Below are 27,637 nucleotides of genomic sequence, written 5' to 3'. Positions count from 1 at the left end.
TTTTGTATTTTTAGTAGAGATGGGGTTTCACCATGTTGGCCAGGCTGGTCTCGAACTCCTGAGCTCAAGTGATCTGCCCGCCTTGGCCTCCCAGAGTGCTGGGATGACAGGTGTGAGCCACTGCACCAAGCCAGGAGGCTTCTTTTCCCAATTTAGTCTTTTGATGACAGGTGGCATCTCCTCTGAGGTGGCCGCTCGATGGGGTAACCCGTGGGCTCTACCATCTTGTCCAGACCCAACCCCAGGGCCTGGTCATGTCCGTGTGGCCTACAGGGAAAATGTGGACATAAAAATCCTTGGACTTTAAGATGAGCTTTGTTTGTTTTCCTTAAGTGCATTTATCGATGTAAACAGAGCATGTTAGAGATTCCCGGGGAGAGCAGACTATTGCTGATATGTTGGTTTTAATTCAAAAGAAATGATGATGCCAATGGTTTGGATCGACAGCAGCTTAAGGAGGAAAAAAAAAAAGAAAGAAAGAAAAAAAGAAAAGGCTCCCGGTGACACCCCTCTGGCTGGGTTGACCTGGTCCCAGTCGCAGTCTCTACGGGACAGCAAAGCTGTCAAAACAGAACCCAATGATGACGGCTGAAAATCAATCCAGACTGCTGTGCGGTCAGCCTGCCGCCGTGGAATGCCTCGTGTCTTGGCCATGTCCAGCCGGGGGTACGACACGCTTGTTCCCGATCACCCAGGTCTGCTACTGGAAGTCAAAGACTGAATTGCTTCATGGCACTACAGATCTGGAAAAATAAAAATCTCAGCTAGAAAGAACGTCCGATTTGGAGACAGTGGGAGGACACGAAGGAGTGGGGGGCCATTTTGGTGCTGAGAGGAGGGTGCCCCGACTTCAGGAGGGCCATGTGACGGCTGTGGTTGTGTTTTCGGGGTCACTTGTAGCACACACAGCGTCCCTTTGATGCTCGCTGGGGACCGCAGATGGGCCTGCGGACCTAAGCCCTGGTTGTGGACCGGAGAGGCTGCTCCAGGCTTCTTTCCTTCTCAACGCTTTACACAGGATTTCCTTCATTTGTGCTTTCCTTTGGTTTAACAGTTAACAAAGAAGAGTGAGGGGGCAAAATGGTTTGTCACTTGTCCAAAACAGAGAAGAGGTGGAAGTGGGCGCCAGATCTCCTGGGTGATGCTTCCCGGGCCTGGCGATCGGTTGCCTTGCTCAGGGTTTGGGACCTGTTGCTCCTGGAACCACCGCTGACCTCCTGGGACCTCGCTTCCATAGTGGGGGATGTGAACGAGCCTCCTGGTGGAGCTTTGTGTTGCAGTGAGGCCACAAAGCAAAGGCCCAGAGGCAGAGGCCTGACACTGGCTACGGTCGACAGTCGCACCTTGACTCCCTCTCTCTCTCTGGATGTACGACGTGTGGGTGGGCCCGTTCAGCAGACGTTACAGGAAAAATAGCAAATTTTTAACTTATTCCATCTCCAAAGTTGAAAAAGATCAGACAGTTACTAAAATAAACAATTTCTCAATTGCATTTTGGTGGCTGCGGGGCCCGGTGGCCACGGCGTGGGTGGGGCATTGGAGGTGGGAGGGCCCCGGCTGAGTGAGGGGCTCACTCAGAACAGGCACAGTCAGCTGGGCCGAGCAAGGCTCAGAGTAAGGCGGTGTTCCTCACAGAAGAACACATCGGAAAAAGCTGCTCCTCTTCTGCTGGTCCGGTGTGATTTTGACTCCCTGGTTGCTCCCCTGGGGGCTGTTGCCTTCCTGAAATCACAAGAGGTTTTCCGAGGTTATCACTGAGCAGCGCTATGTCTCACAATCAAGCAACCATCCATCTAACCATCTATCCAACCATCCATCCAACCAACCAACCAAACCAACGAAACCAACCAACCAACCAGCCATCCAACCATCCAACCATCCCTGCATCATCTGCCAGGTCATCCATCCGTTCCCATTCCAACCATCCAACCATCCAACCAGCCATCCAACCATCCATGCATCATCTGCCAGGTCATCCATCCGTTCCCATTCCAACCATCCAACCAGCCATCCAACCATCCATCCATCATCTGCCAGGTCATCCATCCGTTCCCATTCCAACCATCCAACCATCCAACCAGCCATCCAACCATCCATCCATCATCTGCCAGGTCATCCATCCGTTCCCATTCCAACCATCGAACCAACCAACCCGCCATCCAACCATCCAAACATCATCTGCCAGGTCATCCATCCATTCCCATTCCAACCATCCAACCAACCAACCAGCCATCAAATCATCCATCCATCATCTTCCAGTCCATCCAGCTGTCCCCTTCCAACCATCCAACTAACCAATCAACCATCCATCTATACCCTTTCAACCATCCATCCATCCACTCACCCATTCCCTTCCATCTATCCACCTGCTTCCAACCAACAAACCAATCCACCAACCATCCATCCCTTCCAAGAACCATCCACTTATCCATCCCTTTCCAACCACCCATCTCCTTCCAACCATCTATCCCCTTCCAACCAACCAACCAACCAACCATCCATCCCCTTCTAACCACCTCATCCAACCAACCAACCAACCATCCATCCATCCCTTTCCAACCATCCATCCACCCATCCATCTCCTTCCCCATCCACCCTCTTCCAACTAACCATCTCCTTCTAACCACCCCTTCCAACCAATCAACCATCCATCCATCCCCTTCCAAGCAACCACCTCCTTCCAACCAACCATTCGTCCATCCCCTTCCAACTAACCAACAAACCAATCATCTATCTATCCAACCATCTCCTTCCAACAAATCAACCATTGATTTATCCCCTTTCAACCAACCATCCATCCATAATCTACCCATCTATCCAATTCTCTTACAACTGATAATTTGTTTTTCAAAAACAGATCTATTTTCCATCTGCTATCTACCACCCCTTCCAATCAGTCTCTCACTTATCCACCCACCCCATCATACCCTTCCCAGCACTTTGGGAGGCCGAGGCAGAAGAACTGCTTGAGCCCAGGAGTTTGAGACCAGCCTGGGTAACAAGTGAGATCCTGCCTCTTAAAAAAGAAAAAAAATGGCCAGGCGGGGTGGCTCACGCCTGTAATCCCAACACTCTGGGAGGCCGAGGCAGGCGGATCACTGAGGTCAGGAGTTCAAGACCAGCCTGATCAACATGGTGAAGCCTCGTCTCTACTAAAAATACAAAAATTAGCCGGGCATGGTGGCATGTGCCTGTAATCCCAAGTACTCGGAAGGCTGAGTCAGAAGAATTGCTTGAACTTGGGAGGCAGACGTTGCAGTGAGCAGGGATTGCACCATTGCACTCTAGCCTGGGCAACACAGCGAGACTCTGTCTCAAAAAAAAAAAAAAAGGAAAAAACATTAGCCAGGCATGGTGGCACGTGCTTATAGCCCCAGCTACTTGGGAGACCGAGGTGGGACGATTTCTTGAGCCCAGGAGTTGAAGGCTGTGGTGAGCTGTGATGGTGCCATTGCACTCCAGCCTAGGTGGCAGAGTGAGACTCTTAAAAAAAAAAAAAATCACTTTTTTAACTAATAAAAAATTAAAAGAAAAAAGAATCAAACCTTGACCGCTATACTGAAGAAAAAAATTACAAGAAAATCCCAAACTGTTGTTGGTCAGTGCATTGGTTTCCATGAGCTGTTTCCCATTTTGATTTAATGGCCAAAGAGCTGCTATTAAATCAATCGCGTGCCTCATTGTTCACCTCACCACATCTTAGAATTATAAAACAGATTTGCTTACATCAGATGTAAACTACTTGAATGGCATTTTGTATTTTACGTGCATTCTTGAGTGACGAGACTTAACCCACAAATAGAGTGCTGTGTGCTCCTCGATTGGACAACCAATGTAACATGGCCGGGAAAGGGCAGTTGCTGGCATCAGGGTGAGGGAAGAAGGGTCTCGACGGTGTTTAGGCACTAAATGCCCCCAAAGTACGGGGAAGTGATTTGATTCCGTCAAGAAAGCGCCATTGATACTGAGCGCAGTGGACTAGGAAATCACTAGCATGGTAATCATAAAAAAGCAAGAAACGAATGAGAGGGTGGATGGGGAGGGATTCACGCAGACTTCCCTGGAGGCCTCAGAGAACCCTGGGACACAATGAAGGTCACAGAGCTGTCACAACTTGTAGCATCTGCGGCTGGGGTGGGGCGGAGGCAGGTTCTCGATCTGCCATGCTTATGAAGACGGTGAGCCACTAGTTATCAGACACTAGCCCTGGCCCTGCCCAAGTAACCTAGGAAGCTTTTCTCCGAGGCGTGGCTCTCTGTCCTTGCACACCGTGTTGTCTTTCTGGCCCTCATCTTAAGTGGAATGCAAAGGGCCGTGTGCCCCCTGCTAGCCTAGGGACTCACCGGGCATGGCCTTGTCTGCTTGGGTAGTGTCCCCAGGCCGGCACTGCCTGGTGCTGATGTCCCAGCCACACCTGCAAACTTCCCCCTTTCCCAGCAATGTCCCATGGGGTCTGGCTGGGCCCTAAAAAGCAGGATCTAGGGCGCGTCATGTCACTGCTGCTAACGACAATGGCTGGATCCCAGAGATCTACTCGGGGATCTGGGAAGGACGCACACTCACCAATTTTTTGTCCATTTTTGCTTTGATGTCTCTGGCCAGAGTGAAAAATGCCTGTGGAATAAGCACACTGTGAGTCCTTGGGATGGCAGGACCCCGAGTCCTTAGCCGCCTGTGTACAGCAGATGTGGCAGGACAGCTTCCCAGGCGAGGGCCTCCCATTTGGCCCTTTGATGCCCGCCTCTGGCAGTGGGTTCCGTTGGCCTGTCCGGCCCCAGCTCCTGTCCTTTCCCGGCTCCTTCTGCCTCCCAACCACCCTTACTCTCTGATGCCAACTCTCCGATGCCAACTCTCACTTCTGCAGAGCACCTTAGCATTGACAGGACTTACCCATGTGCCACCTCCCCTAAGCCCTGTGAGATGGGGCGACACTCAGTTGGCCAGAGAGGAAACTGAGGCTCAGAGAGGACAAGTGACTTGTCCAAAGGCACCCAGCAGTTAGCCGATCGATCCAGAAGAATCTAGAAGGAGTGCCCAGTTCTTCGTCTCTGACTCCTAGGTTCTGTCAGCTCTGGCCTCCCTTCTAATGGTCAGGGAAAAAGGCAAGCAGCTCTGTGGCCAAACAAGCTTCGCTCGGAGGCCCTGCCTGGCAGGGCTGGGCGCGGGAGCAGGTTCATCTCCCAGCACAGCCAAGGCTTGAGCTGCTGTCACAGTCTCGAGGAGGGGACATACAGAGACAGCGGGAGGCTAATCCCAACATACATCCCCATGACGTGGGAGGTTCTGGAGAGGAGAGCGGCTTGGGGTGCAGAGGAAGGCCCAGGGGAGGCTGAAGGTGTTCTTGGGGAGGGGCCCCCTGGGCCGGGCCCTGACTAGAAAAGGGAACCTGGCAGGCAGAAAACGGGGCACACAGGAGGGGAACGCAGTGAAGTATTGGAGAAGGGAGCAGCCCAGGTGGCCTGGGAGGGAGGAGGGGGTGGGCAAGGCCTGAGTCCTGGGTGGCAAACACCAGCTGTAGCCGGCAAGGGAGGGCCTTCCGTGCCAGGCGAGGAGTCTAGCTTTTGTCTTCACGTCAGCACAGAGACTTTAGGTCAGGAGTGACATGGAAGATCTGCTTTGGAAACATGACTAGGATGGGGAAACATCACAGGGTCAGCTGCAGGGCTGGGGTCACCCCGTGGAGAGGGGAGGGCGGCATGGGCCCAGGTCCCATCAGGGCTCCCTGCTGCGTCTGGGCTTTTGACCGGGACCTCTCCACAATAAGTGGTGTGGCTGAGAGTGCAAACACAGGGCTGGGTCTCTCTGAGCCTCAGCATCCTCACCTGTAAAACCATGCCTGTTCTCCAGGGCTGCCCAGAAGCCCGTGAGATGCATCCTAGGTGCCCTGTGTGGGGCCTGCCCGTGCTGATGGCACCACATTCCCACGGGCTGCCTGTGCCTGGCACATGGCATTGCCCAGGAAATGTCCCTCAGAGGACTGACTGGCAGCCCTGAGCCCGAGGCTGGTCCCTCTGGCAGGACCTCCTCGGAGGACGCCAGCTCCCCCTTCAGCTTGAAGGAGCCGATCCTGCAGGCCCCATGTCTCCCAGCAGGGCCCAGGACTCACATTTTCCACGTTAATGTTGGCCTTCGCGCTGGTCTCCATGAACTTGATTCCATAGTCGAGGGCCAGCTGTGAGAGAGGGAGGCACACGAGTGAGCTCACCAGCTGCCGGGCGCATCTGAGCTTGCCCAAAACAGGGGCTGAAGGCGGGGCTGGCGCCAAGAGGGAGCAGCAACGGGACTGGGGCTGTGGCAGTAACTTCCTGGGTCGCTCCCTTGATTCTATAGTGGGGAGCCCATTGTGAATGCCCCTCCACAGTGCCGCGCAGGGCATGGAGTGCTGGGGATGGCAGCTGAGACGGGAGGGGGGCAGGGGCCTGCTGGGATCAAACCATGGCTCCATTCCCCACTCCTGTGGTCTTAAAAGCCTGGAGTGGGACCATGGTAGGTTTTGATGAGCTGCCCGCAGAGCGCACCCAAGAAGCCCTGGCTGGGTGTGTGCTTCTGCCATCCCACGGCACGTGCCCCACTGGGGTGACCAACTTATCCCAAGCCCCTGGGGCAGAGAGGGACAGGGGAAGGCACCGGGGAAGGCCTCTGCACAAGAACCCCAAGACCCCGAGGCCCTCTGCCCCTTGTGCCACCATGCCCACCTTTTCTCCCCGTTCCTTGGAAACTTGTCTCTTGTCATTCACATCACACTTGTTCCCGAGTATCATCTTTTCGACGTCTGCAGAGGCGTGCTGAGAGGGAGGGGGCAGATGGGGGATCAGACTGGATGACACAGGCTAGGTGCCTTTGCCAACACACAGCCTGTCCCCAGAAATCAGAGCAGTGGGGTCAGGACTGCTAGGTACAGCCTGGCGTAAGGGACAAGCTGAAGCTCAGAGAGGCCGAGCAGCTGGCCCCATGTCACAGTCAATGCCAGGGCCGGGGCCAGAGTTCTAGATGCTACTCTGAGCAAATGTACATTTTCTGAAATGCTTTCTGGCAGCTTCTATGACTATATCAATCAGGCCCCCGCACCTGGGCTGCTGGGCAGGTCTAGCCTATGGGAGGTGAGTGAGGCTGAGATATTTACCCCCGACCTTTGCTTTCCTCCCTCCCTCCCCAGCTCCTCTGCAAGAGGCCCCAGCTGTCGTCCTGGGACCTTCTGCTCTGACATTTTTTTTTTGTTGTTTTGAGATGGAGTCTTGTTCTGTCTCCCAGGCTGGAGTATAGTGGCATGATCTTGGCTCACTGCAACCTCCGCCTCCAGGTTCAAGCGATCCTTAACCTCCCGAATAGCTGAGCTTACAGGCATCTGCCACCATTCCAGGCTAATTTTTTCTATTTTTAGTAGAGACAGAGTTTTACCATGTTAGCCAGGCTGGTCTCGAACTTCTGACCTCAGGTGATCCGCCCACCTTGGCCTCCCAAAGTGCTGGCATTACAGGCGTGAGCCACCACACCTGGCCCTGACATTTCAACTCTCTCTTTTTGGGCTCCAGAAACAGGCCGTGCCTGAGGTGGCCGCAGGCATTTCACCACACTGTGTGGTGTTGCCCTAACTCTGCCCTCATACCCAAAGGTGGCTCCTTCGTCAAGCCTCCCTGGGTCCCCATGGAGCGGACCACACTTCCTGGAGGACAGGGACACTGGAAACTGCTGTCTTCCTCCACCAGCTCAGACTTGGTCTCTGGAACGTACTGCGCCACTCCCTGCCTTACTTCCCATGAACCAGAAGGTGGCTCCTGCCCGCTGGCCAGAAACAGAGACCTTTCACAAAGACCAGGCTCCCCTCTCCACAGATGAAGACAGCTTCCCCAGCTGGGGCGCAGCCCTCTCAGGCTCACTGGGGAGGTGAGCCCAATGCAATGACTCATAAATGAGGGGGTGGCCTCTCGGCCTGGCCTGGGAGGTCCATGAGTCCTGGGTGGACAGTGATACGCCCTTTTGCTGTGGCTTTATAGATGGGAAAAGTTCTCTGGCTGTGCCTCAGACCTGAAGCCCCACCTGGTTAGTTATCAAAAGCTGCAGGTGCTGGCAGCCGGGAAGGCTTTGGGGGTGAGGTCAGCTCTTTGGGGAGCAGGAAGATGAAGATGCTGGCTTTGGGAGGGGAGGAGGGGTTGGCCTCCTTCTCACCCCTCTATGGTTCAAAGTCTGAACACAGGTCGTTTGCACCAGGTCACACCCTGCTCCGATATAGCTCAAAGTACAACTGACGCCTGCTCACCACACCCTCCAACTACAAGGGTCACACCTGTGCTAGACCCTTCCTTCTCTAGAAAGCACCCAACACTCATGGTGACCACAAGCTTGGATATCCTTTCTCTTATGACCATGACACCGGCCAGATCCAACAGCCCAGCTGGAGGGGTGGGATCCAAGGGGCTCTGGGTGGGGCCAGGCCAGTGTGTGGTCCCTGGGGTCGGCTGCCTGCATCTCAGTCCCTGCTCCCACCGTGTCCCTGACTAGGAGGCTGTTGGCAAGTGGCCTGTCTGTGTCTCTGCACCTTGGCCTTCTCATGGGTAAACCAGAGGGCTCTGGGACAAGGACTGAAGCAGGGACAGTGGGAGGTGCTGGCGGGCCTCACCTCCTCAATGTTGCGAATCCAGTTCCGGATGTTGTCGAAGGACTTCTCGTTGGTGATGTCGTACACCAGCATGATGCCCTGAGCGGGGAGAGGAGACACAGGTGCCTGATGGGCTGCAGGCTCTGGAAGGGAGGCCGCGGCGGCACCAGAGAACAGTGGTGGGGAGCCCAGCACCCACTACACAGCCAGGCCCATTAGCTGCCACCCTCCCCACCACTGTGGAGCCCTGGAAGCCAGCCCCCTCCTCTCCATCCCTGTGGCCCTTCTGCTGGGTTCTGGCACCAGCCTTGTCCTGCCCCCTGGGCCACTGAAGTGACCCTTCTGCCTCACAGGCCAGCCGCTGCCACGCCCTCGCTGACAAGCCCAGCTGGCTCCCCTCATGGCCCACGGGGCGGTGCAGCCTGATGCTGGGAGCTGCTCCACAGGCCCACTGCCAGCAGTGCTCCCCTCACACTGACCCTCCCCTGCAATCGGCCTCCTCTTCACCCCTTGCTCGCCCCACGCTCTGCCTGAGCCACCTCTCAGGCACAACTGAGCCCAGGGAGTCCTGACCTGACATCCACGCAACTTCCAGTGACCCCACCACAGAGGGAACCAGCTGTGTGAAGATGGAGCCGGGAGCACCGAGGCCCTTCCAGTTCCCTAACCTAGATGTGAGCAACTGGGAGACGGCCCGTGGGTCCTGAAAGAGCTTCGGGGCAGCCCCGCCTCAGCCTGGGTCCACAGCCACACCACTGCTGTGGACAAGGGCAAACATGCCCATGCAATGCAAGGGGAAACTGAGGCACAGAGAAGTGACCTTTAAGATTCAAGCCTGGGGGGCCTAACTCCAAAAGCACTGATGACATCTATCCTCTCAGCAATGTCCCTGGGCCTTTTTCAGCCCCAGAACCCACATGCAGGAGCCACCCTCTGATGGTCTGTGTGTGGTTCTTGATGTCCTTGTGAAGTGCCCACAGTGGGCCAGCCTGCAGTGCCATCACAAGTTCCCCTTGGTTGCCGGGCATCCTGGGCTCCAAGGCATGTGGCCTGCTCACGTCCAGGCCTGGCTTTCTTCCTTCCTCCTCGTACCTGCTCCCCAGGCCCAGCTCTGCATCTGTGGCACCTCCGAGGGCACTGATGACTTCTGCTGCTGGCCAAGTTGTCTGAGGCCATCCAAGTTTGCAGAATAAGGACACAGGCCATGTGGTAATGGTGAGACAGGTGTGGGTGCAAGAGTGTGGGACAAAACCACACAGATGGGGCAGGAAAGTCACTGCAACCCCAAATCCCTCCGGGAATTCGGGGACATGAATAATGGCCTCACAGTCAGCTGCAACCATGGCAAAGAAACTCAAGGCTGCAGTGGCACATGACGTCTGCCATGTCCCAGCCACGGTGGGCACAACCTGTGACTGTGACATGGTCAGGGACCAGGAGCATGGGGCCTTTCATCCAGGGACCAGACCCTCTGAAGGCCCAGGATTCCTGCCTTCACCACTAAGTTGTGACACGTGCCCAAGACTCAAATTCCTGGATTTGTACCTATTTCAGGGAGCTGAGGGGAGAGAACCTGGACGTTAGTGGGGCAGTGGGTAGAGCTCTCTCTTAGAATCAAGCAGAAGCACCTGGAAAACACTGAGCCAGCCATCCTATTCCAGGTTCTCCTGGAAACAGCCCTCAGGGCTCCAAGTGACTATGTTCCAGGCCCCCGTCTGGGCAAACCTCACAATGGGTCTCTAGGCATCCAATGCTTCCCAAACTTGGGATTTTGAGGCCCAAGGGTCTAGAAGCATGCTGACAGAGATGAGGACACAGCGGCAATGGTGGCGCTGTCCCACATGACTGCTATTGGCTACACAAGGCGCTAGGGCACAAGAAACATAGCTGCTTTGACCCGAGGAGCTGGATTTTCAATGTTTTTTTTTTAAATTAATTAATTAATTAAGTAGTTAAGCGACGGATTCTTGCTTTGTTGCTCAGACTGGAGTGCAGTGGTGCAACTTCAGCTCATCGCAACCTCCGGTTCCTGGGTTTAAGCGATTCTCCTGTCTCACCCTCCTGAGTAGCGGGGATTACAGGCACCTGCCACCATACCCGGTTAATTTTTGTAGTTTTAGTAGAGATGGAATTACACCATGTGGCCAGGCTGGTCTCCAACTCCTGACCTCAAGAGATCTACCTGCCTCGGCCTCCCAAAGTGCTGGGATTACAGGCATCAGCCACCGTGCCTGGCTGGATTTTCAATGTTAATTGGGCAAATTCAAATAGCCACATGCAGCCAGTGGTGGCATCTGTTCAGGTTAGCCTGGGTCTAGGAGGATGGAAAGCCACAGTTATCTTGGTGCTGGTTAAGGACGTGGGTGCTGGAGACAAACAGCCCAGCCCAGCCTAGCCATTTACCTGCTGAGTGAACTTCAGCAGGAAAGGCCACCGGGCCAAACCTCAGGTTCTTTGTTATAAAACAGGGATGACAATGGCGCCTGCGAAAAGGGGTTCACAGCCAAAATGCAATGACACAATCTGAGCTAAGACCTGGACCCACTGTCTGGTGCAGGGGAGGGCTTGGTCATCAGGACAGGGTGGAAGGTGGCTATTTTGGCTCAGAGAAGATCGGGACAGGCTCCAGGTCACACAGCTTTCTCCAGAGGCTGAAGCTCCCCAAGACCCCAGTGCCCTCAGGCCCTTGCCCACCCTCCACCGGAGCACTGTGAGGTGGGGGGTGGGAAGAAATACATTAATTTTACTGAGGCACACTAAGGCTGCAACCCACACGAGTGGGTTTCCACGAGGTTTCAGATGCCGCGTGGGATGCTCTAAAATACATAATGCCTCCATTCATCTCCACCCTCCACAAGTCTTTACTGAGCAGGTTCCCCCAGGCCAGGCAGATGGCAGGGACCGTGATGTGGTGCTGCCCTCATCGAGGAAACCCGCAGTTGCCTGAGCAATTAAATGATGGGGTGTGCCAAGGAAAGAGTAGGGAGCAGAGGGACCTGGGAATGGGGAGAGACGGCCATTTATCCTCAGCACAGCCTGGGACACAGTGCTATGCTCTGTTCCATTTTCCAAGTCAGGAGATGGAGCTCAGTGGGCAAGCCAGGGTCTTAGGCCAGGTCCAGGGGCTCCACCTCCTGCTCCCTCCACCCCTGAATGCCCTGCCGTGTACACACAGGGCCCCGAGACAGGACCTCCTCCCATCCCTGGCCACCTTCTGCATCTAGTTAAGGCCTGGCCCAGAGAAAGTGCTTGAGAAATGTTTTGAGGGATGATGAGTGAGTCTTCCCGTCATGTCATCCCGCCTCAGGCCTGGGTGACAGATATAACAGCTGACAACCCAGGGCAGGTCAGTTCCTGGAATATCTTCAAGCTTTTGGTAGCAAATTCCATAGAGACAGATAGGAGTCATGTGACCACTCCTAAAAGTTGGGGCATGCCGGCTCCGACCGCACTGAGCTCACCTGGAAGAACCGGCTTCCTGTGTCTTCCTTCATTCCCATAGAATTATGTTTCCACTTTATTTAAACCCTGCATTGTCTCTGCAGCCAGAAGGCGAGGTATGTACATGGGGGTGGGCTGGGGCACAAGCCTCTTCCTGAGACTAACTTGGGACCAAGGAGCCCTGAGGAGTTGGGGCATAGGCTCCACAGAAACATCTAGGCTTCAGTAACCAATGTACAGTGACGCTCCCATGTTGACTTACACAAACAAACAAAAAATCCCTACCATTGCGCCCCTGTAGTAGGCCGTTGTGATCGTCCGAAACCGTTCCTGACCAGCCGTGTCCCTAAACATGAAGAGAAGGGATATGAGCAACATTAAAGGAAAATAACTGTCCCCAGTAGGAGACAAGGAGCATCTCCCTGGGATGCCTGGCTTTCTCACGGGTCATCCGCTGTGACACCTTCTTCTGCTGAGGCAACACCTTCTAATCTCCCTGTTATTACAGGGAATGACACTGTGGCCTGGAGGGGTTAAGGTCATTTGATGTGGCAGAGCCATAATGGGATCCCTGACCCATGCATCTTCTCTTCTGCACCTTTGCTTCTAGGGAATTCTCCCTGGAGTTTCTGGTTCACAGAAGAGCCGGTCATGTGGCTCAGGAACATAGCTCTTGCTGTTGGGGGTGGCTGGGACTCCGGAAAAGCTTTCAGGCCTGCCATCTTGGTTTGAATGGTGGGGAAAGTCCCTCCTCATCTGCATGACAAGGAACACAGGGCCTACTGCCAAGGAGGTGATGCCTGGGTAAGACGCACCCATGCCCAGTCCAGCTCCTGGCTTGAAGGGTACTTAGTGTTTGGTTCAAAGGTAACCTAACTGGCCGGGCGCAGTGGCTCGCATCTGTAATCTGAGCACTTTGGGAAGCCAAGGCGGGTGGACCACCTGAGGTCAGGAGTTCAAGACTAGCCTGCCAACATGGTGAAACCCTGTCCTTACTAAAAATACAAAAATTAGCCAGGTGTGGTGACACATGCCTGTAATCCCAGCTACCTGGGAGGCTGAGGCAGGAGAACCGCTGGAACCCGGGAGGCGGAGGCTGCAGTTAGCTGAGATTGCACCACTGCACTCCAGCCTGGGTGACAGAGCAAGACTCCATCTCAAAAAAAAAAATGGTAACCTAACTGGCCTGGTGCAGTGGCTTACACCTGTAATCCCAGCACTTTAAGTGGCCGAGGCGGGTGGATCACTTCAGGCCAGGAGTTTGAGACCAGCCTGATCAACACAGTCAAACCTCATCTCTACTAAAAATACAAAAATTAGGCGGGCACGATGGCGCAGATCTGTAGTCCCAGCTACTTAGGAGGCCGAGACACAAGAATCGCTTTAACCTGGGAGGTGGAGGTTGCAGTGACCTGAGATTGTGCCACTGCACTCCAGCATGGGTGACAGAGTAAGACTGTCTTACTCTGCACCACTGCAGAAAGAAAGAGAAAAAAAAAAAAAAAAAAGCCAGGCATGGCCTTACTCATGAGTCTTACTCATGACAGAATAAGACTGTCTTACTCTGCACCACTGAGAAAAAAAAAAAAAAAAAAGCCAGGCATGATGGCTCATTCCTATAATCTCCGCACTTTGGGAGGCTGAGGCCAGCGGATCATCTGAGGTCAGGAGTTTGAGATCAGTCTGACCAACACAGTGAAACCCTGTCTGACCACCACGGTGAAACCCTGTCTTACTAAAAATACAAAAATTAGCCGGGCATGGTGACAGGTGCCTGTAATCCCAGCTACTCGGGAGGCTGAGGCACAAGAATTGCTTGAACCAAGCAAGTGGAGGTTGCAGTGAGCTGAGATCATGCCACTGCACTCCAGCCTGGGTGACAGAGTGAGACTTTGTCTCAAAAAAAAAAAAAAAAAAAAAAAAAAATTAAAGGTGACCTAACTGATTGGCGGCAGAGCCAGGGCAAGACTCAGGTCTTTTGTCTCCAAGCCCAGGGTTCCTCCCACAGCCCTGCAGGGACCCAGAGGGCTCTGTATGTCTAGATTGTGCAGAAACACCTTGCTTGGAGCTAAGCTGACTTTCTGACACCAGCCACAGAAGACATGAGTAGTTAAGAACAGTCATTTTTGCCGGGTGTGGTGGCTCATGCCTGTAATCCCAGCACTTTTGGAGGCCGAGGTGGGTGGATCACCTGAGGTCAGGGGTTCGAAGTCAACCTGGCCAACATGGCGAAACCCCGTCTCTACTAAAAATACAAAATTAGCCAGGTGTGGCGGGCGCCTGTAATCCCAGCTACTTGGGAGGCTGAGGCAGAAGAATTGCTTGAACCCGGGAGGCAGAGGTTGCAGTGAACTGAAATTGTGCCACTGCACTCCAGCCTGGGCAACAGGAGCAAAACTCCATCTCAAAAAAAAAAAAAAAAAAACCAGTCATTTTTTTCTTAACCACAGTCCTTAGAAGAGTTTTGAGTCACTAACCTCACCATGATTGCTAAAAGCAGAAGCAGGAAGGCAGGAGGAAAGTGAAACTTCTGCCTGCCAGTGCAGCGTCACTTTGGACTTGGGAACAAAGGGTGACGTGGCACCAATGTGCCAGAAGTGGAGAAACTTCCAAGGCTTGGAACTTACAAGGCGGCCAGAGCTTAACTTACTACCAAAGTCTGTAGGATGGACTGTGCGTTAAACCTACCCCAGACTGCCGAAGTCAGATTAAGAGGTGAACAGTAGGGCTGGGCGTGGTGGCTCACGCCTGTAATCCCAGCACTTTCAGAGTACGAGGCAGGTGGATCACCTGAGGTTGGGAGTTTGAGACCAGCCTGACCAACATGGAGAAACCCCATCTCTACTAAAATTACAAAATTAGTCAGGCGTGGTGGCGCATGCCTGTAATCCTAGCTACTAGGGAGGCTGAGGCAGGAGAATCGCTTGAACCTGGGAGGCGGAGGTTGCAGTGAGACAAGATCACACCACTGTACTCCAGCCTGGGTGACAAGAGCGAAACTCCATCTCAAAAAAAAAAAAAAAAAAAAAAAGAGATGAATAGCACCTGGAGCCAAGGGTACCCGTGGGGCTCCCTGAAACTGGCAAGTGGGGGTGACGGGTCACACTTTGAGACTTGAGGGAGGACGGCTTCACGGCCCGTCTCCTGGCACACTGCTCCCACTCAAAGGCACTTGCCTGGTTTGGGTGACAGGGAAATTGCACTATGCTCTTAGATGTGACTTCTCTTTGTTTTGCTCAGGGCCAGTGACTCTATGCAAGTGGCATGTGTGCAGGGCAGGACCCCACCATACCCGCCACCTGAACTCAGTCTCAGCAAACTAGTCAGGCCAGCAAGGGCGACTTGGAGTCTCCCCACTTCTCTAATTGTATGTGCATGGGAAGTCACCCTTAGTTCTCAGGAATGGAAACAGGTCTCACCAGGGGGCCCGGACTTGGCTTAATTTCGGTTCGGGGTTTCGGTCTGTATGCTAGGAAGGGAGGCCAGGCCTGCCCCAGGAGAGAAAAGAGGAAGTGAAGTTGGACCTTTATGCTTCTGAGTGGGTTAGGAGGCTGAAAAGGAAACTGTCAGCTGGGGCATCTCGCAGTCCCTGCAGGCGTCACCAGCACCTGGCACCGAGAGGGCTCTCTCCCTGTTCAACAGAAGCAGCCCGCTCTGAAGCTCAGACCCAGATGGTGCCCATGGCAGAACACTGAGCTAGCCGGGGCTGGGCAGCTCTGTGCCTATGATGCTATAGGCCCTGGCGCCCTGCAGCCAGCAGAGCACAGCTCTCTGGGCTGAGTATAAAACTCCAGGAGCTTCTGGAGAAAGCCCCATGTGCCAGGACTGGGCACCAAGAGACGGAGGCCAAGGTCACAGGGAGGGCAGAGGGAGAACGCCAAGGGCTTCTGGCTTGAAGCCATTGCCAGGTGGAGAGAATGACAGAGAACAATGACTCTTACCATATCTGCAGTTTAATTCTCTTGCCATCGAGCTCTATGGTCCTAATTTTAAAGTCAATTCCTGAAAGAAAAGGAAAAAAGGCGCATCACTGTCAGCCCATTTCCCAAGCTGTGTCTGAGCTGGGCGCCACCAACCTGTGCACGTGACAGTTGTCGTGGCTTATGGAGACCCTGCCTGGCACTGGGCATGCAGGATGTCGGAATATCCAGATTTGGAAACACTTGGAGATACTTCCCCTCTCCAAGGGCCGATGGGAGCAGTGCAGAGCAAACCCAGGGGGCATGGGTGGCAAAGCCTTGCTCTTGTCCCTTGCTGCCAGCTGACCCCGCCTCCCTGGCCCAGGCAGTTGTACAGAGTGGGTCTCAGCAGAGCCCTCTGCAGGCCTGAGTCCCTCGCTCCCCACCACCCTGCAGCTGACCCCCAAGCACACAGGGCCTTGGGTCCCACGATGCGTCCATGCACATGGTCAGTTTCTCTCTTGCCCCCAGCTTTTGTACACGCTGTTCCTTTTCTGCAGGTGGTCTGTGTCCCACCTGCCCATCACCTGGGCAAAATTCCCCTCCTTTAAGGCCTCCTTGAAGATCACCTCCTAACAAGCCTTCCTGACCCCATCCTCCTTGTCTCTCACCTCCTGCTTTCATCCCCTTTCCCCATGGTGACCTTGCAGCCACCTTGATGTTCCCCAGGCTCGCACTGTTCCCCCTCAGTCCCCTCCCTAGCCTTCAAAAATACAGCCCTAACCACGTTACACAGCTAACCTCTGCTCCAAACTTTCTTTCTTTCTTCTTTTTTTTGAGACGGAGTCTCGCTCTGTCACCCAGGCCAGAGTGCAGTGGCACGATCTCGGCTCACTGCAGCCTCCGTCTCCCGGGTTCAAGTGATTCTCCTGCCTCAGCCTCCTGAGTAGCTGGGACTACAGGTGCCCACCACAATGCCCGGCTAAGTTTTGAATTTTTAGTAGAGATGGGGTTTCACCGTGTTGGTCAGGCTGGTCTCGAACTCCTGACCTCAAATGATTTCGCCTGCCTCGGCCTCCCAAAGTGCTGGGATTACAGGCATCAGCCACCGCACCCGGCCCTCTGCTCCAAACTTTCTAGTGTGTCCACCAACAGATGAATGGATGAACAAAATGTGGTCCAACCATACAACGGAATACGACTCAGTCATAAAAAGGAACGGAGTACTCTCGATGCTACACAATGTGGATGAGCCTTGAAGATAGGATGCTGAGAGAAGCCAGACACTAAAGGTCACTTAGTATGAGATTCCATTAACAGACATGTCCAGAATAGGCTCATCCATAGGAACAGAAAGCTGATTAGCAGTTGTCTGGGGCTGGGGGAACATGGGGAAATTGGAAGGGTTGGTGTCTTTATTTTATTTTTTATTTTTTGAAACGGAGTTTCTCTGTCACCAGGCTGACGTGCAGTGATGTGATCTCGGCTCACTGCAACCTATGTCTCCCGGGTTCAAGTGATTCTCCTGCCTCAGCCTCCCAAGTAGCTGGGACTACAGGCATGAGCCACCATGCCCAGCTAATTTTTCTATTTTTAGTAGAGACAGGGTTTCACCATGTTGGCCAGGCTGTTCTCGATCTCTTGATCTCGTGATCTGCCCACCTTGGCCTTCCAAAGTACTGGGATTACAGGTGTGAGCCACTGTGACACCGTGCGTGTCTGGCCTTGGGTTAGCGTCTTTTTGGCATAATAAAAATGTTCCCAAATTGCCTGTGGTGATGGTTGTGGAACTCTGTGAATGGATCCAAAGCCACTGAATTGTACACTGCAAATGGGTGAACTGTATGTTAGTATGCGAATTCTACCTCATAAAGCGGGTTTTTTTTTTTTGTTTTGTTTTAAGGCATCTTTCAGTGGTTTCCCTGCCCCACTTCCCTTGAATAAAGTGGAAACAGGTACCCGTGTGTGTCAAGGTCCTGCCTAATCTGGTCACCTCTCAGCACTCTGGCTCATGACCTGCTCGCTCCGGCCACACCATCCACACAGCGATTTCCCTCAACATTCCAAGCACGCTCCTGTCTGGGGGCTTTGATGTTTGCTCTTTCCTGCCCTGGAAAGTTCTTTCCTTCTGTAGCTACCTGGCTATCCCTTCGTTCAGGTTCCCATTCAAGTTCCCTCCGCAGGGGAGCCTTCCTGACCATCCTCATCCGTTCTCCCTTTACCTATTTGTTAACATAGCTGACATACATTTATGTATCTCCTGCATGGACCTGGGCATAATGCTTGCAGATCATACTGGCCCATGTGGATGAGAGAAACAGCCAGACCCAGCCTTTGCCACCAGGGGTTTGGTCAAATCCCTGCCGGAGAAGACTCGAGGCCCAGGCCTGGCTGGGCCTCTCTGAACCCAGGTTGGGAATGCTAATTCTGTCCAGTCAGCTTCAGCACTGGAATTTCGCCGTCTCAAACGTAAGCTCCCTGGGGGCAGGTTATCTGACAAGTCTCATCCGCTGCTATTACCTCCAGTGGCTGAACACACAGAGGCTGAATATGCATTTGCTAGAAGCTGGTACCCCAGTCCTGCAGGCACCTTGACTCACTTGTGTCCTCTCTGCAGCCCTCGTGCCAAAGCGGCTGCCTGGCCCACAGAAGGCACTGGCAAAATATGGCTGGATCAAAGAATTAAAGCGCAACAGGGTCTACGTGGTGTTGAGTGGTTCACAAAGCACTTTCTCAAATGCCAACCCTCTCACTGGAGGAATGAATGGACTCCTGAGGAGGCAGTGGCGCCGAGCCAGTCTGGTGAGAACCCATTCCAGGGAACTACAGGGCCAAGTTCACACCAGAAATAATCGATGGGACTTCTGAGAATAGGCTTTGATGAAATGGAACTTTTGGCAAAATGTTAAGGATTGAGTGGCAGAAAATGAACAGCCACTCAATCTTCGTCTATAAAGAAAAACCCAGAGGTGCCTGCAGCCAATATAGAATCACCTTTTTTTTTTTTTTGGAGACAGAGTTTTGCTCTGTTGCCCAGGCTGGAGTGCAGTGGCACAATCTTGGCTCACTGCAACCTCTGCCTCCTGGATTCAAGTGATTCTCCTGCCTCAGTCTCCCGAGTACCTGGGAATACAGGCAAGCGCCACCACGTCTGGCTAATTTATGGAATCACCTTTAAGCATCAAGGTGATTCTGCTTCAGGACTAGACAGCCCAGTGTGCCTAGGCTTCCTAAAACATTCCCCACTTCCTGTCACGCGTGTACAGGGACACACAAAATCGGGGAGCACTGCTAGGCTGGCCAAGTTCCACAGCAGCACTCCGCCCTACACTCCTCTGGGTTTTATTAACATGCCAAATTTAATTACGAAGTGTAAACTTTATGAGGCCTAAGAATTATGAGGCCTGAACTTCAAGGTCATGGTGAATTAGAAATTCCTAGAAGAGGCCGGGCACGGTGGCTCAAGCTTGTAATCCCAGCACTTTGGGAGGCCGAGACGGGCAGATCACGAGGTCAGGAGATCGAGACCATCCTGGCTAACACAGTGAAACCCCGTCTCTACTAAAAAATACAAAAAACTAGCCGGGCGAGGTGGCGGGCACCTGTAGTCCCAACTACTTGGGAGGCTGAGGCAGGAGAATGGCGTGAACCCGGGAGGCGGAGCTTGCAGTGAGCTGAGATCCGGCCACTGCACTCCAGCCCGGGCGGCAGAGACTCCGTCTCAAAAAAAAAAAAAAAGAAAAGAAATTCCTAGAAGACAGAAGGCTACAAATGGAAGGAGGGGAATGAAGGGGTGAGAGGGAGGGATCCTGGGGTCAGGTGCCACCTTCACCTTGCTAGGTAACTTTCACCAAGTCACATCCTCATCTGCAAATGGAAGACAGCCTCTTTAAAGCTCAAAGTAACTCTAAAGAGGGGGGGTCTGGGCTGGGCGCAGTGGCTCATGCTTGTAATGCCAGCACTTTGGGAGGCCAAGGTGGGCGGATCATGAGGTCAGGAGTTCGAGACCAGCCTGGCCAACGTGGTGAAACCCTGTCTCTACTAAAAAAAAAAAAAAAATACAAAAATTAGCTGGGCATGGTGGTGGGCACTTGTAATCCCAGGTACTCAGGAGGCTGAAACAGAAGAATTGCTGGAACCTGGGAGGCGGAGGTTGTAGCGAGCCGAGATTATGCCACTGCACTCCAGACTGGGTGACAGAGCGAGACTCCATCTCAAAAAAAAAAGAGGGGGGATTTGTAGGGAAGGTGCTGAGGCCGGGAAACTGGGATCTGAGTGAAGGCAAGCCACAGTCTGCCCACAGTTAACATAATTTCTTTCTTTCTTTCTTTTAAGATAGGGTCTCGCTCTGTTGCCCAGGCTGGAGTGCAGTGGCGCCATCACAGCTCACTGCACCTTGACCTCCTGGGCTCAATCAATCCTCCCATCTCGGCCTCCCAAGTGGCTGGGTCTATACGGGTAAGCCAGTATGCCCGGCTAATTTTATTTTATTTTTTATAGAGATGGGGTTTTGCTATGTTGCCCAGGCTGAATTAACGCCACTTCTTGATCGGTTGGGGCACAAGAGTTACCCTAAAGTTTGGCCTTGGAGTTGGGGAGGGGGAAGAATTCAGAACCATCTGTCTTCAGAGGCTGGATGCTGTCACTGCAGGAGCCATTCATTCATTTGCTTCTTCGAGATGGCCTCTGGTTACGGTGATAACCCCTTATTGTCTAATTCTAATCCTCAACCACCAGGGCACTAGCCCAGGAGACAGCGTCACTCCTGCTCTAAAGACAGCAGGGCTCAGAGAGGGGCAGTGTATGTTCAAGGGCAAACAGCAATTGGAAACCAGACGTAACGATTTCCAGTCAGTTCTCTCTACTTTACATCAGGCATATAACTGTTTTATAAAGCACAGCTATCCTGGGTGCAGTGGCTTATGCTTGTAATCCCAGCACTTCGGGAGGCCAAGGTAGGTGGATCACAAGGTCATGAGTTTGAGACCAGCCTGACCAACATAGTGAAACTCATATTTACTAAAAATACAAAAATTAGCTGGACGTGGTGGCGGGTGCCTATAGTCCCAGCTACTAGAGAGGCTGAGGCAGGAGAATTGCTTGAACCCGAGAGGCGGAGGTTGCAGTGACCCGAGATAGCACCACTGGATTCCAGCCTGGGCAAAACAGCTAGACTCCATCTCAAAAAATAAAATAAAATAAAATAGAATAAAATAAAATAAAATTAAAAAAGCACAGCTCCTGGAGGGGGGCAAGAATGGAATCAGCACATTATCGTGGGGTTCAGGGAGAAAACATGATTCTGTTGAAGTGACACAGTAAAGCAAAGGCCATTCCCTACGTTTTCGTGACTTGGAATAAACTCCTTAGTGACCGTTCCCCCATTTTCCCCATCCCTAGCAGGGCTTCAGAGCTCCCAGGCCACTAAGACTGGTGTTACTCCCCGGTCTAACCTTTTCATTGTGGGCCAGGACTGCTTTTGTGGCACTGAGAGAGGTCAGTTCCACTTCTGCAGACGGCACAACTGAGATGCACCAAGCCAATTCTGTTCAACCACAATGTGGGCTGGCCCTACGGGAAAAGCTGTTCTAAAGTGACAACCGGAGTCTTGGGCCCTTTGATAGGGAAGTCAAGGCTGTCTGTGGCAGTGGCTGATTTAGTTGCTCGCTGAGGCTTTTATCTTGCATCTTCTTGCAGATGACAGGTTCCAGGGCAGGCAGTGCTGTCACTTGTCATTACTGTCATCCTGGAGCAGGATGAAATGTGGGCAGGGAAAAGGTCCTGACTCCTCTTATCATTCCTTCTAGAGGAAAATACACTTATGAGGGGAAGAATGGTCAGGGAGAGGGGTTCAACTTCTGAATGCTCCAGAGAAAAGAGCAGGAATGGTGTGGGTTACAGTTCCGGCTCCAAGGTGCATTAGCTGAGCTTGTCATCAGCTGGGAGTGTGAGGTGGCATCTCTCTAGGATAGCTAAGCCTCGAGTTTTGGGTTGAGACACAGCCAGGTTCAAATTCCATCAAATCCCATTCTCACCACCTGCAGACTGTGTGGCCTTGGGCAAGTTCCAGGCCCACCCTGAGCCTCAAATTCCTCATCTGTGAGACGGGCTCAAAACAGCACTTAACACCGAGAACTGGAGAGTGTGAAAATGCACGGGAAGCACTTGGCACATAGTAAATGCTCATTAAGGTGAGATGTCACCGTCTTTTTCCCATGGCCAATTCCCCATGACTCAGTTTCCACTTCTGTAAGGCAGGAGCCTCAAAAGAACCGCTTTGAGGGCTGCTGCTAGGACAGACCGAGAGGACGGGCGCGAAGACCCCAGCCCAGGACATAACACTCCCTAACGAGCGGGCTGAGGGTCGGAGCCTCAGTCTCCCCATCTGCAAAATGGGCACCTGGTCTCCCCCACCACGGCCCAGGAACCCCCGAACGGCGGTACAGGCGACTCTGCTCTTCTCCCCTTAGGCCCCCTCGACCCTCTCAGCGCCCTCGGCCAGTCCAGCCCGGTAGATCCCTCAGCCCCAGCCCCTCAGGGGCGCGCCCAGCCCGGGCCTCTGGCGCCCCCAGCCACTCCCCGGTCCCGCTACCTATGGTGGAGATAAAAGTGGAGTTGAAGGCGTCCTCGGAGAAGCGGAACAGGACACAGGTCTTCCCCACCCCCGAGTCCCCGATCAGCAGCAGCTTGAACAGGTAATCGTAGGTCTTCGCCATATTACACTCTCTCCCCGACGGGAAGTGCGGCCAGCGCCTCTCCACTGGCCACCAGCACCGTCCATCAGCGCCGAGCCCGCCCCTTATTGGCTCCAGGCCCGCTGCGCGTCACCGCGGTCGACGCCCGCCCCTGCGTCCCGCCAGTCGCGGGGAGACCTGGGGAGGGGGCGAATGGAGCGCGGAGCCGGAAGCAGCCCGAGCGCACCTCCCATTGGCCGGCACTAGGGAGAGGACGGGCTCTGATTGACCAGCAGTGAAGAGTCGTGGGGCTTCAAATGGGGACGAGGCGGGGGCGTGGCATTATGTGGCCCCCCGCCTTCCACCCCCTACTCGGGCGGCCCGGCCCCGCCCCACTACAGGAGAGGGAAGGCAGGGAGCGTCGCCAACGGCTCGCGCGCCGGCAGCCTGGGGGGCGGGGCTTGGGGTGCGTGCGCACGCGCGCCCGGAGTTCCGTTAGGCGACGGCAGAGGGCGCAATCCTGTACTTGGGGCGGGTATCTCTGGGTCCCGCCGTCACAACTCGCGCAGGCGCAATAGGCCCCGAGGCGAGCGCGGGAAACCATGGTAGCGCTCTCAACCTGATCTGCGGCCTCCGAGTCGGGGCAGCGGGGGCCGACGGAGGAAGGAGAGAGGAGACACTGTATACTGGAAAAGTGACCCGGGCCGGGCGCGGTGGCTGAAATCCCAGAACTTTGGGAGGCCTAGGCGCGTGGATCACGAGGTCAGGAGTTCAAGACCAGCCTGGCCAGGATGGTGAAACCCCATTTCTACTAAAAATACAAAAATTAGCCGGGCGTGGTGGCGGGCGCCTGTAATCCCAGCTACTTGGGAGGCTGAGGCAGAGAATTGCTTGAATCTGGGAGGCGGAGGTTGCAGTGAGCCGAGATCGCGCCTTTGCACTCAAGCCTGGGCGACAGAGCAAGACTCCATCTCAAAAATAAATAAATAAATAAAAGTGACCCGAGACGAGTTCCGAGGTCTGCGGCCTAGCGACCTGCTTACAGATACCCAAGGCCTCCGCCACCTGAGCGGCTTCACCGCCACAAGCTGTGCCCCGAAGCGCGCGCCGGCCTCCTCAGGGTCCGCCCTCGGCCGCTTTAGGAGTTGTCCGGGCCAGCCCGGGGGGTTTAGAACAGTGAGGATGCTTTAGAACAGTGAGGATGCTTGTTCCTATCTAGGGGCCAGGACTCTCAACACTGAAAAAACAGGCCGGGGCTGTGGCTGCCACCTGTGATCCCAGTGCTTTGGGAGGCCAGGAGTTTGAGGCTGCAGTAAGCGGTGATCGTCCCACTGCACTCCAGCATGGACGACAGAGCGAGAAGCCTCTGAAAAAAAGAAAAAGGCCGGGCACGGTGGCTCACGCCTGTAATCTCAGCACTTTGGGAGGCCGAGGCGGTCGGATCACGAGGTCAGGAGATCGAGACCATCCTGGCTAACGCGGTGAAATCCCATCTCTACTAAAAATACAAAAAAGTAGCCGGGTGTAGTGGCGGGTACCTGTAGTCCCAGCTACTCGGAAGGCTGAGGCAGGAGAATGGCGTGAACCCGGGAGGCGGAGCTTTCAGTGAGCCAAGATCGTGCCACTGCACTCCAGCCTGGGCAACAGAACAAAACTCCGTCTCAAAAAAATAAAAAAGAAAAAGAAAAGAAAAAGAGGAGAGATACATTAGGAAAATCGGGCTTGCAGCTGGGTGTGGTTGCTCAGGCCTGTAATCCCAGCACTTTGGGAGGCTGAGGCAGGAGGATTGTTTGAGCTCAGGAGGTCGAGACCAGCCTGGACAATATAGGGAGACCCCCATCTCTACAACAAATAAAATTAGCTGGGCGTGATTAGCACGCTTGTAATCCCAGCACTTTGGGAGGCTGAGGTGGAGGTTCACTGGAGGCCAGGAGGTGGAGACCAGCCTGGGCTAAACATAGCAAGACCCCCATCTCTGCAAAAAAAAAAAAAAAAGTTTTTTGGCCAGTCGAGGGGGTTCACACCTGTAATCCCAGCACTTTGGGAGGCCAAGGTGGGCAGATCACTTGAGGTCAGGAATTCGAGACCAGCCTGGCCAACATGGTGAAACACCGTCTCTACTAAAAATTCAGAAACTAGGTGGATGCAGAAACTCAGAAACTACAGGTCGTGCACACCTGTAGTCCCAGCTACTCCAGCGGCTGAGGCACAAGAATCGCTTGAATCCGGGAGGCGGAGGTTGTAGTGAGCCGAGATTATGTCACTGCATTCCAGTGTGGGTGACAGAGCAAGGCTCCGTCTCAAAAAAACAAAAAAAAAATTTTTTTAAATTATCCGGGTATGGTGGTATATGCTTGTAGTCCCAGCTACTCAGGAGGCTAAGGTGGGAGGATCCCTTGAGCCTAGGAGGTCAAGGCAGCAGTGAGCTGTGATCGCACCATTGCACTCCAGCCTGGGCTACGGAGCAAGACCCTGACATTTTTTTTTTTTTGAGATGGAGTCTCCCATGATCGCCAGGGCTGGAGTGCAATGGCGCGATCTCGGCTCACTGCAACCTCTGCCTCCCGGGTTCAGGCGATTCTCCTGCCTCAACCTCCCAAGTAGCTTGGATTCTAGGCACCCGCCACCGCGCCTGGCGTGGTGTATTTTTTTGTATTTTTGGTAGAGATGGGATTTCACTGTGTTGGCCAGGCTGGTCTCGAACTCCTGACCTCGTGATCTGCCTGCCTCCACCTCCCAAAGTACTGGGATTACAAGCGTTAGCCCCCCTTCCTGGCCCCTGACTCTTAAAATTTTAATCCCAGTACCAGCTCAGCAAAATGATGTTACTGGTTTTTTCTTGTTTGATGGTCAGAAAACTGAAGCCAGGAGGTTAAATGACTTTTTCCCCCTTCCCGCTTAAAAGTGGGAATTTGGTATCTGAACTCAGAATGCCAAGCTTCCCAGGCTGCAGTTTGATCACTAGGGCTCGCTGCTTCTTAGAGATGGTCCAGTCTGTTTTAGGTCACTCTGGGGCCTCCGGGGCCTTGAGGCTCACTTAATCTGTGGAAGGAGGGTCCAGCTTTTCCTCCTCCCTTCCACTTCAGCTCATTCTTCTGCTAATCTAGCTCTGGTTAAGAAAAGCTTCAACCAGAGGCACTGACCACTTTACATGCCTCAGCCTCTGTGGTATTTAATATTCTTGACCACCTCTGAATATTCTTTTTTCTTGGTATTATCCTCATTTTATTTACTTATTTTTGAGACAGGGTCTTGTTCTGTGGCCCAGGCTGGAGAGTGATGGTGTGATTTCATTCACTGCAACCTCCGCCTCCCAGGCTCAAGTGATTCTCCCACCTCAGCCTCCAGAGTAGCAGGAACCACTGGCATGCACCACCACGCATGGCTAATTTTTGTTTATTTTTTGTAGAGATGGGGTCTTGCTATGTTACCCAGGCTGGTCTGGAATTCCTGGGCTCAAGCCATCCTCCTACCTCAGCCTCCCAAGTAGCTGGGACTACATCTGCATGCTACCATGGCTGGCTAATTTTTTAATTTTTTGTAGAAATGGGGTCTCCCTATGTTGCTCAGGCTGGTCTCAAACTCCTGGGCTCAAGCGATCCTCCAGCCTCCACCTCCCAAAAAGCTGGGATCACAGGTATGAGCCACCACGCCTGGCCCTATACCATTTTTTTTTTTTTTTTTTTTTTTTTTAGATGGAATTTCACTCTTGTTGCCCAGGCTGGAGTGCAGTGGCGCAATCTCGGCTCACTGCAACCTCTGCCTCCCGGGTTCAAGCAATTCTCCTGTCTCAGCCTCCTGAGTAGCTGGGATTACAGGTGCCCGCCACCACGTCTGGCTGATTTTTGTAGTTTTAGTAGAGACATGGTTTCACCATGTTGGCCAGGCTGGTCTCGAACTCCTGACTTCAAGTGATCCACCTATCTCGGTGCTAGGATTACAGGCGTGAGCCACTGCACCTGGCCTTTTTTTTTCTTTTTTTCTTTTCTTTTTTTTTTTTTTTTGAGACGGAGTCTCACTCTGCCACCCAGGCCGGAGTGCAGTGATGTGATCTCGGCTCACTGCAACCTCCGCCTCCTGAGTTCAAGCAATTCTCATGCCTTAGCCTCCCAAGTAGCTGGGACTACAGGTGCACGCCACCAAATGCCCAGCTAATTTTTGTATTTTTAGTAGAGACGGGGGTTCACCATGTTGGCCAGGCTGGTCTCCAACTCCTGACTTCAAGTGATCCCCCCAAAGTGCTGGGATCACAGGCATGAGCCACTGTGCCCGGCCCTGTCCCTATTTTATTTACTGGTTTCTTCTCCCTGCCACCTCTGCCTCTGCCTCCCCTTCTTTGGTTGTTTTTTTTTTTTTTTTTCTCAGACCCCATTGCAGTCTTTTTGTGGGGAGGTTTTGCTTGTCTCTCAGCATTTGTGTTCCTCGTTGTTCTGTCTCTGTTCTCACTTTCTAGGGGCTCCTAATGTCTCCTAATGTCTCCATTCTGACCAGTCTTCGTTTTTCATCCTTAGCCCAGCCGTCTCTTCACGTCTACCTGCGTTCTGGACGTCTCCCTTTTGATTTGTGAGATGCTCCTAGCTCAGCATGTTCACAACTGAACTCATCAGCTAATACCCAGACTGGCTTGTCCTGATTTTCCTTGGGAGTGAAACTTAAGCCATCTTTGACAGCTGCCTTTCATCTCTTATCTGTTACATTCTGGTTTTTAAGGAGGTTCTAAATAGCTCTTGAGGGCCCGCACGGTGGCTCACGCCTGTAATCCCAGTACTTGGGAGGCCAAGATGGGCGGATCACCTGAGGTTAGAAGTTTGAGACCAGCCTGGCTAACATGGTGAAACCCCGTTTCTACTAAAAATTCAAAAAATTAGCTAGGCATGGTGGGCACCTGTAATTCCAGCTACTCGGGGGGCTGAAGGCAGGAGAATGGCTTGAATCCAGGAGGCAGAGGTAGCAGTGAGCTGAGACTGTGCCACTGTGTTCCAGCCTGGGCGACAGAGCAAGACTCCCTCTCAAAAATAAAAAATTTA

General features: G+C 53.3%; 1 protein-coding gene across 1 annotated transcript; it reads right to left on the bottom strand.

Moving 5' to 3' along the window:
• Positions 1-385: 385 nt before the first annotated feature.
• On the bottom strand, positions 386-22,728 carry LOC105493781 (RAB8A, member RAS oncogene family). Its single transcript, XM_011761724.3, has 8 exons — positions 22,529-22,728; positions 15,979-16,039; positions 12,323-12,383; positions 8,618-8,695; positions 6,696-6,785; positions 6,107-6,172; positions 4,564-4,614; positions 386-1,722 (listed from the first exon to the last, which is right to left on the bottom strand). The coding sequence occupies exons 1-8, from the start codon at positions 22,650-22,652 to the stop codon at positions 1,630-1,632; spliced, it is 624 nt and encodes a 207-aa protein (XP_011760026.1). The 5' UTR covers positions 22,653-22,728; the 3' UTR covers positions 386-1,629.
• Between the last annotated feature and the right edge of the window lie 4,909 nt (positions 22,729-27,637).

This window comes from Macaca nemestrina, chromosome 20, assembly GCF_043159975.1.
Source record: "Macaca nemestrina isolate mMacNem1 chromosome 20, mMacNem.hap1, whole genome shotgun sequence".
Lineage (NCBI taxonomy): Eukaryota > Metazoa > Chordata > Mammalia > Primates > Cercopithecidae > Macaca > Macaca nemestrina.
The sequence above is the reverse complement of the archived record's forward strand: the minus strand, read 5'-3'. Positions and strand labels throughout refer to the sequence as shown.

What these genes read in the sequence shown, in the direction of transcription:
- LOC105493781 (XM_011761724.3), bottom strand. Translation starts at nt 22,652, where the DNA reads ATGGCGAAGACCTACGATTACCTGTTCAAGCTGCTGCTGATCGGGGAC. An exon ending in CACTTTTATCTCCACCATAG is followed by an intron (nt 16,040 to 22,528) that starts GTAGCGGGACCG and finishes CTTTTCTTTCAG; the next exon opens with GAATTGACTTTAAAATTAGG. An exon ending in AGAATTAAACTGCAGATATG is followed by an intron (nt 12,384 to 15,978) that starts GTAAGAGTCATT and finishes CTTCATGTTTAG; the next exon opens with GGACACGGCTGGTCAGGAAC.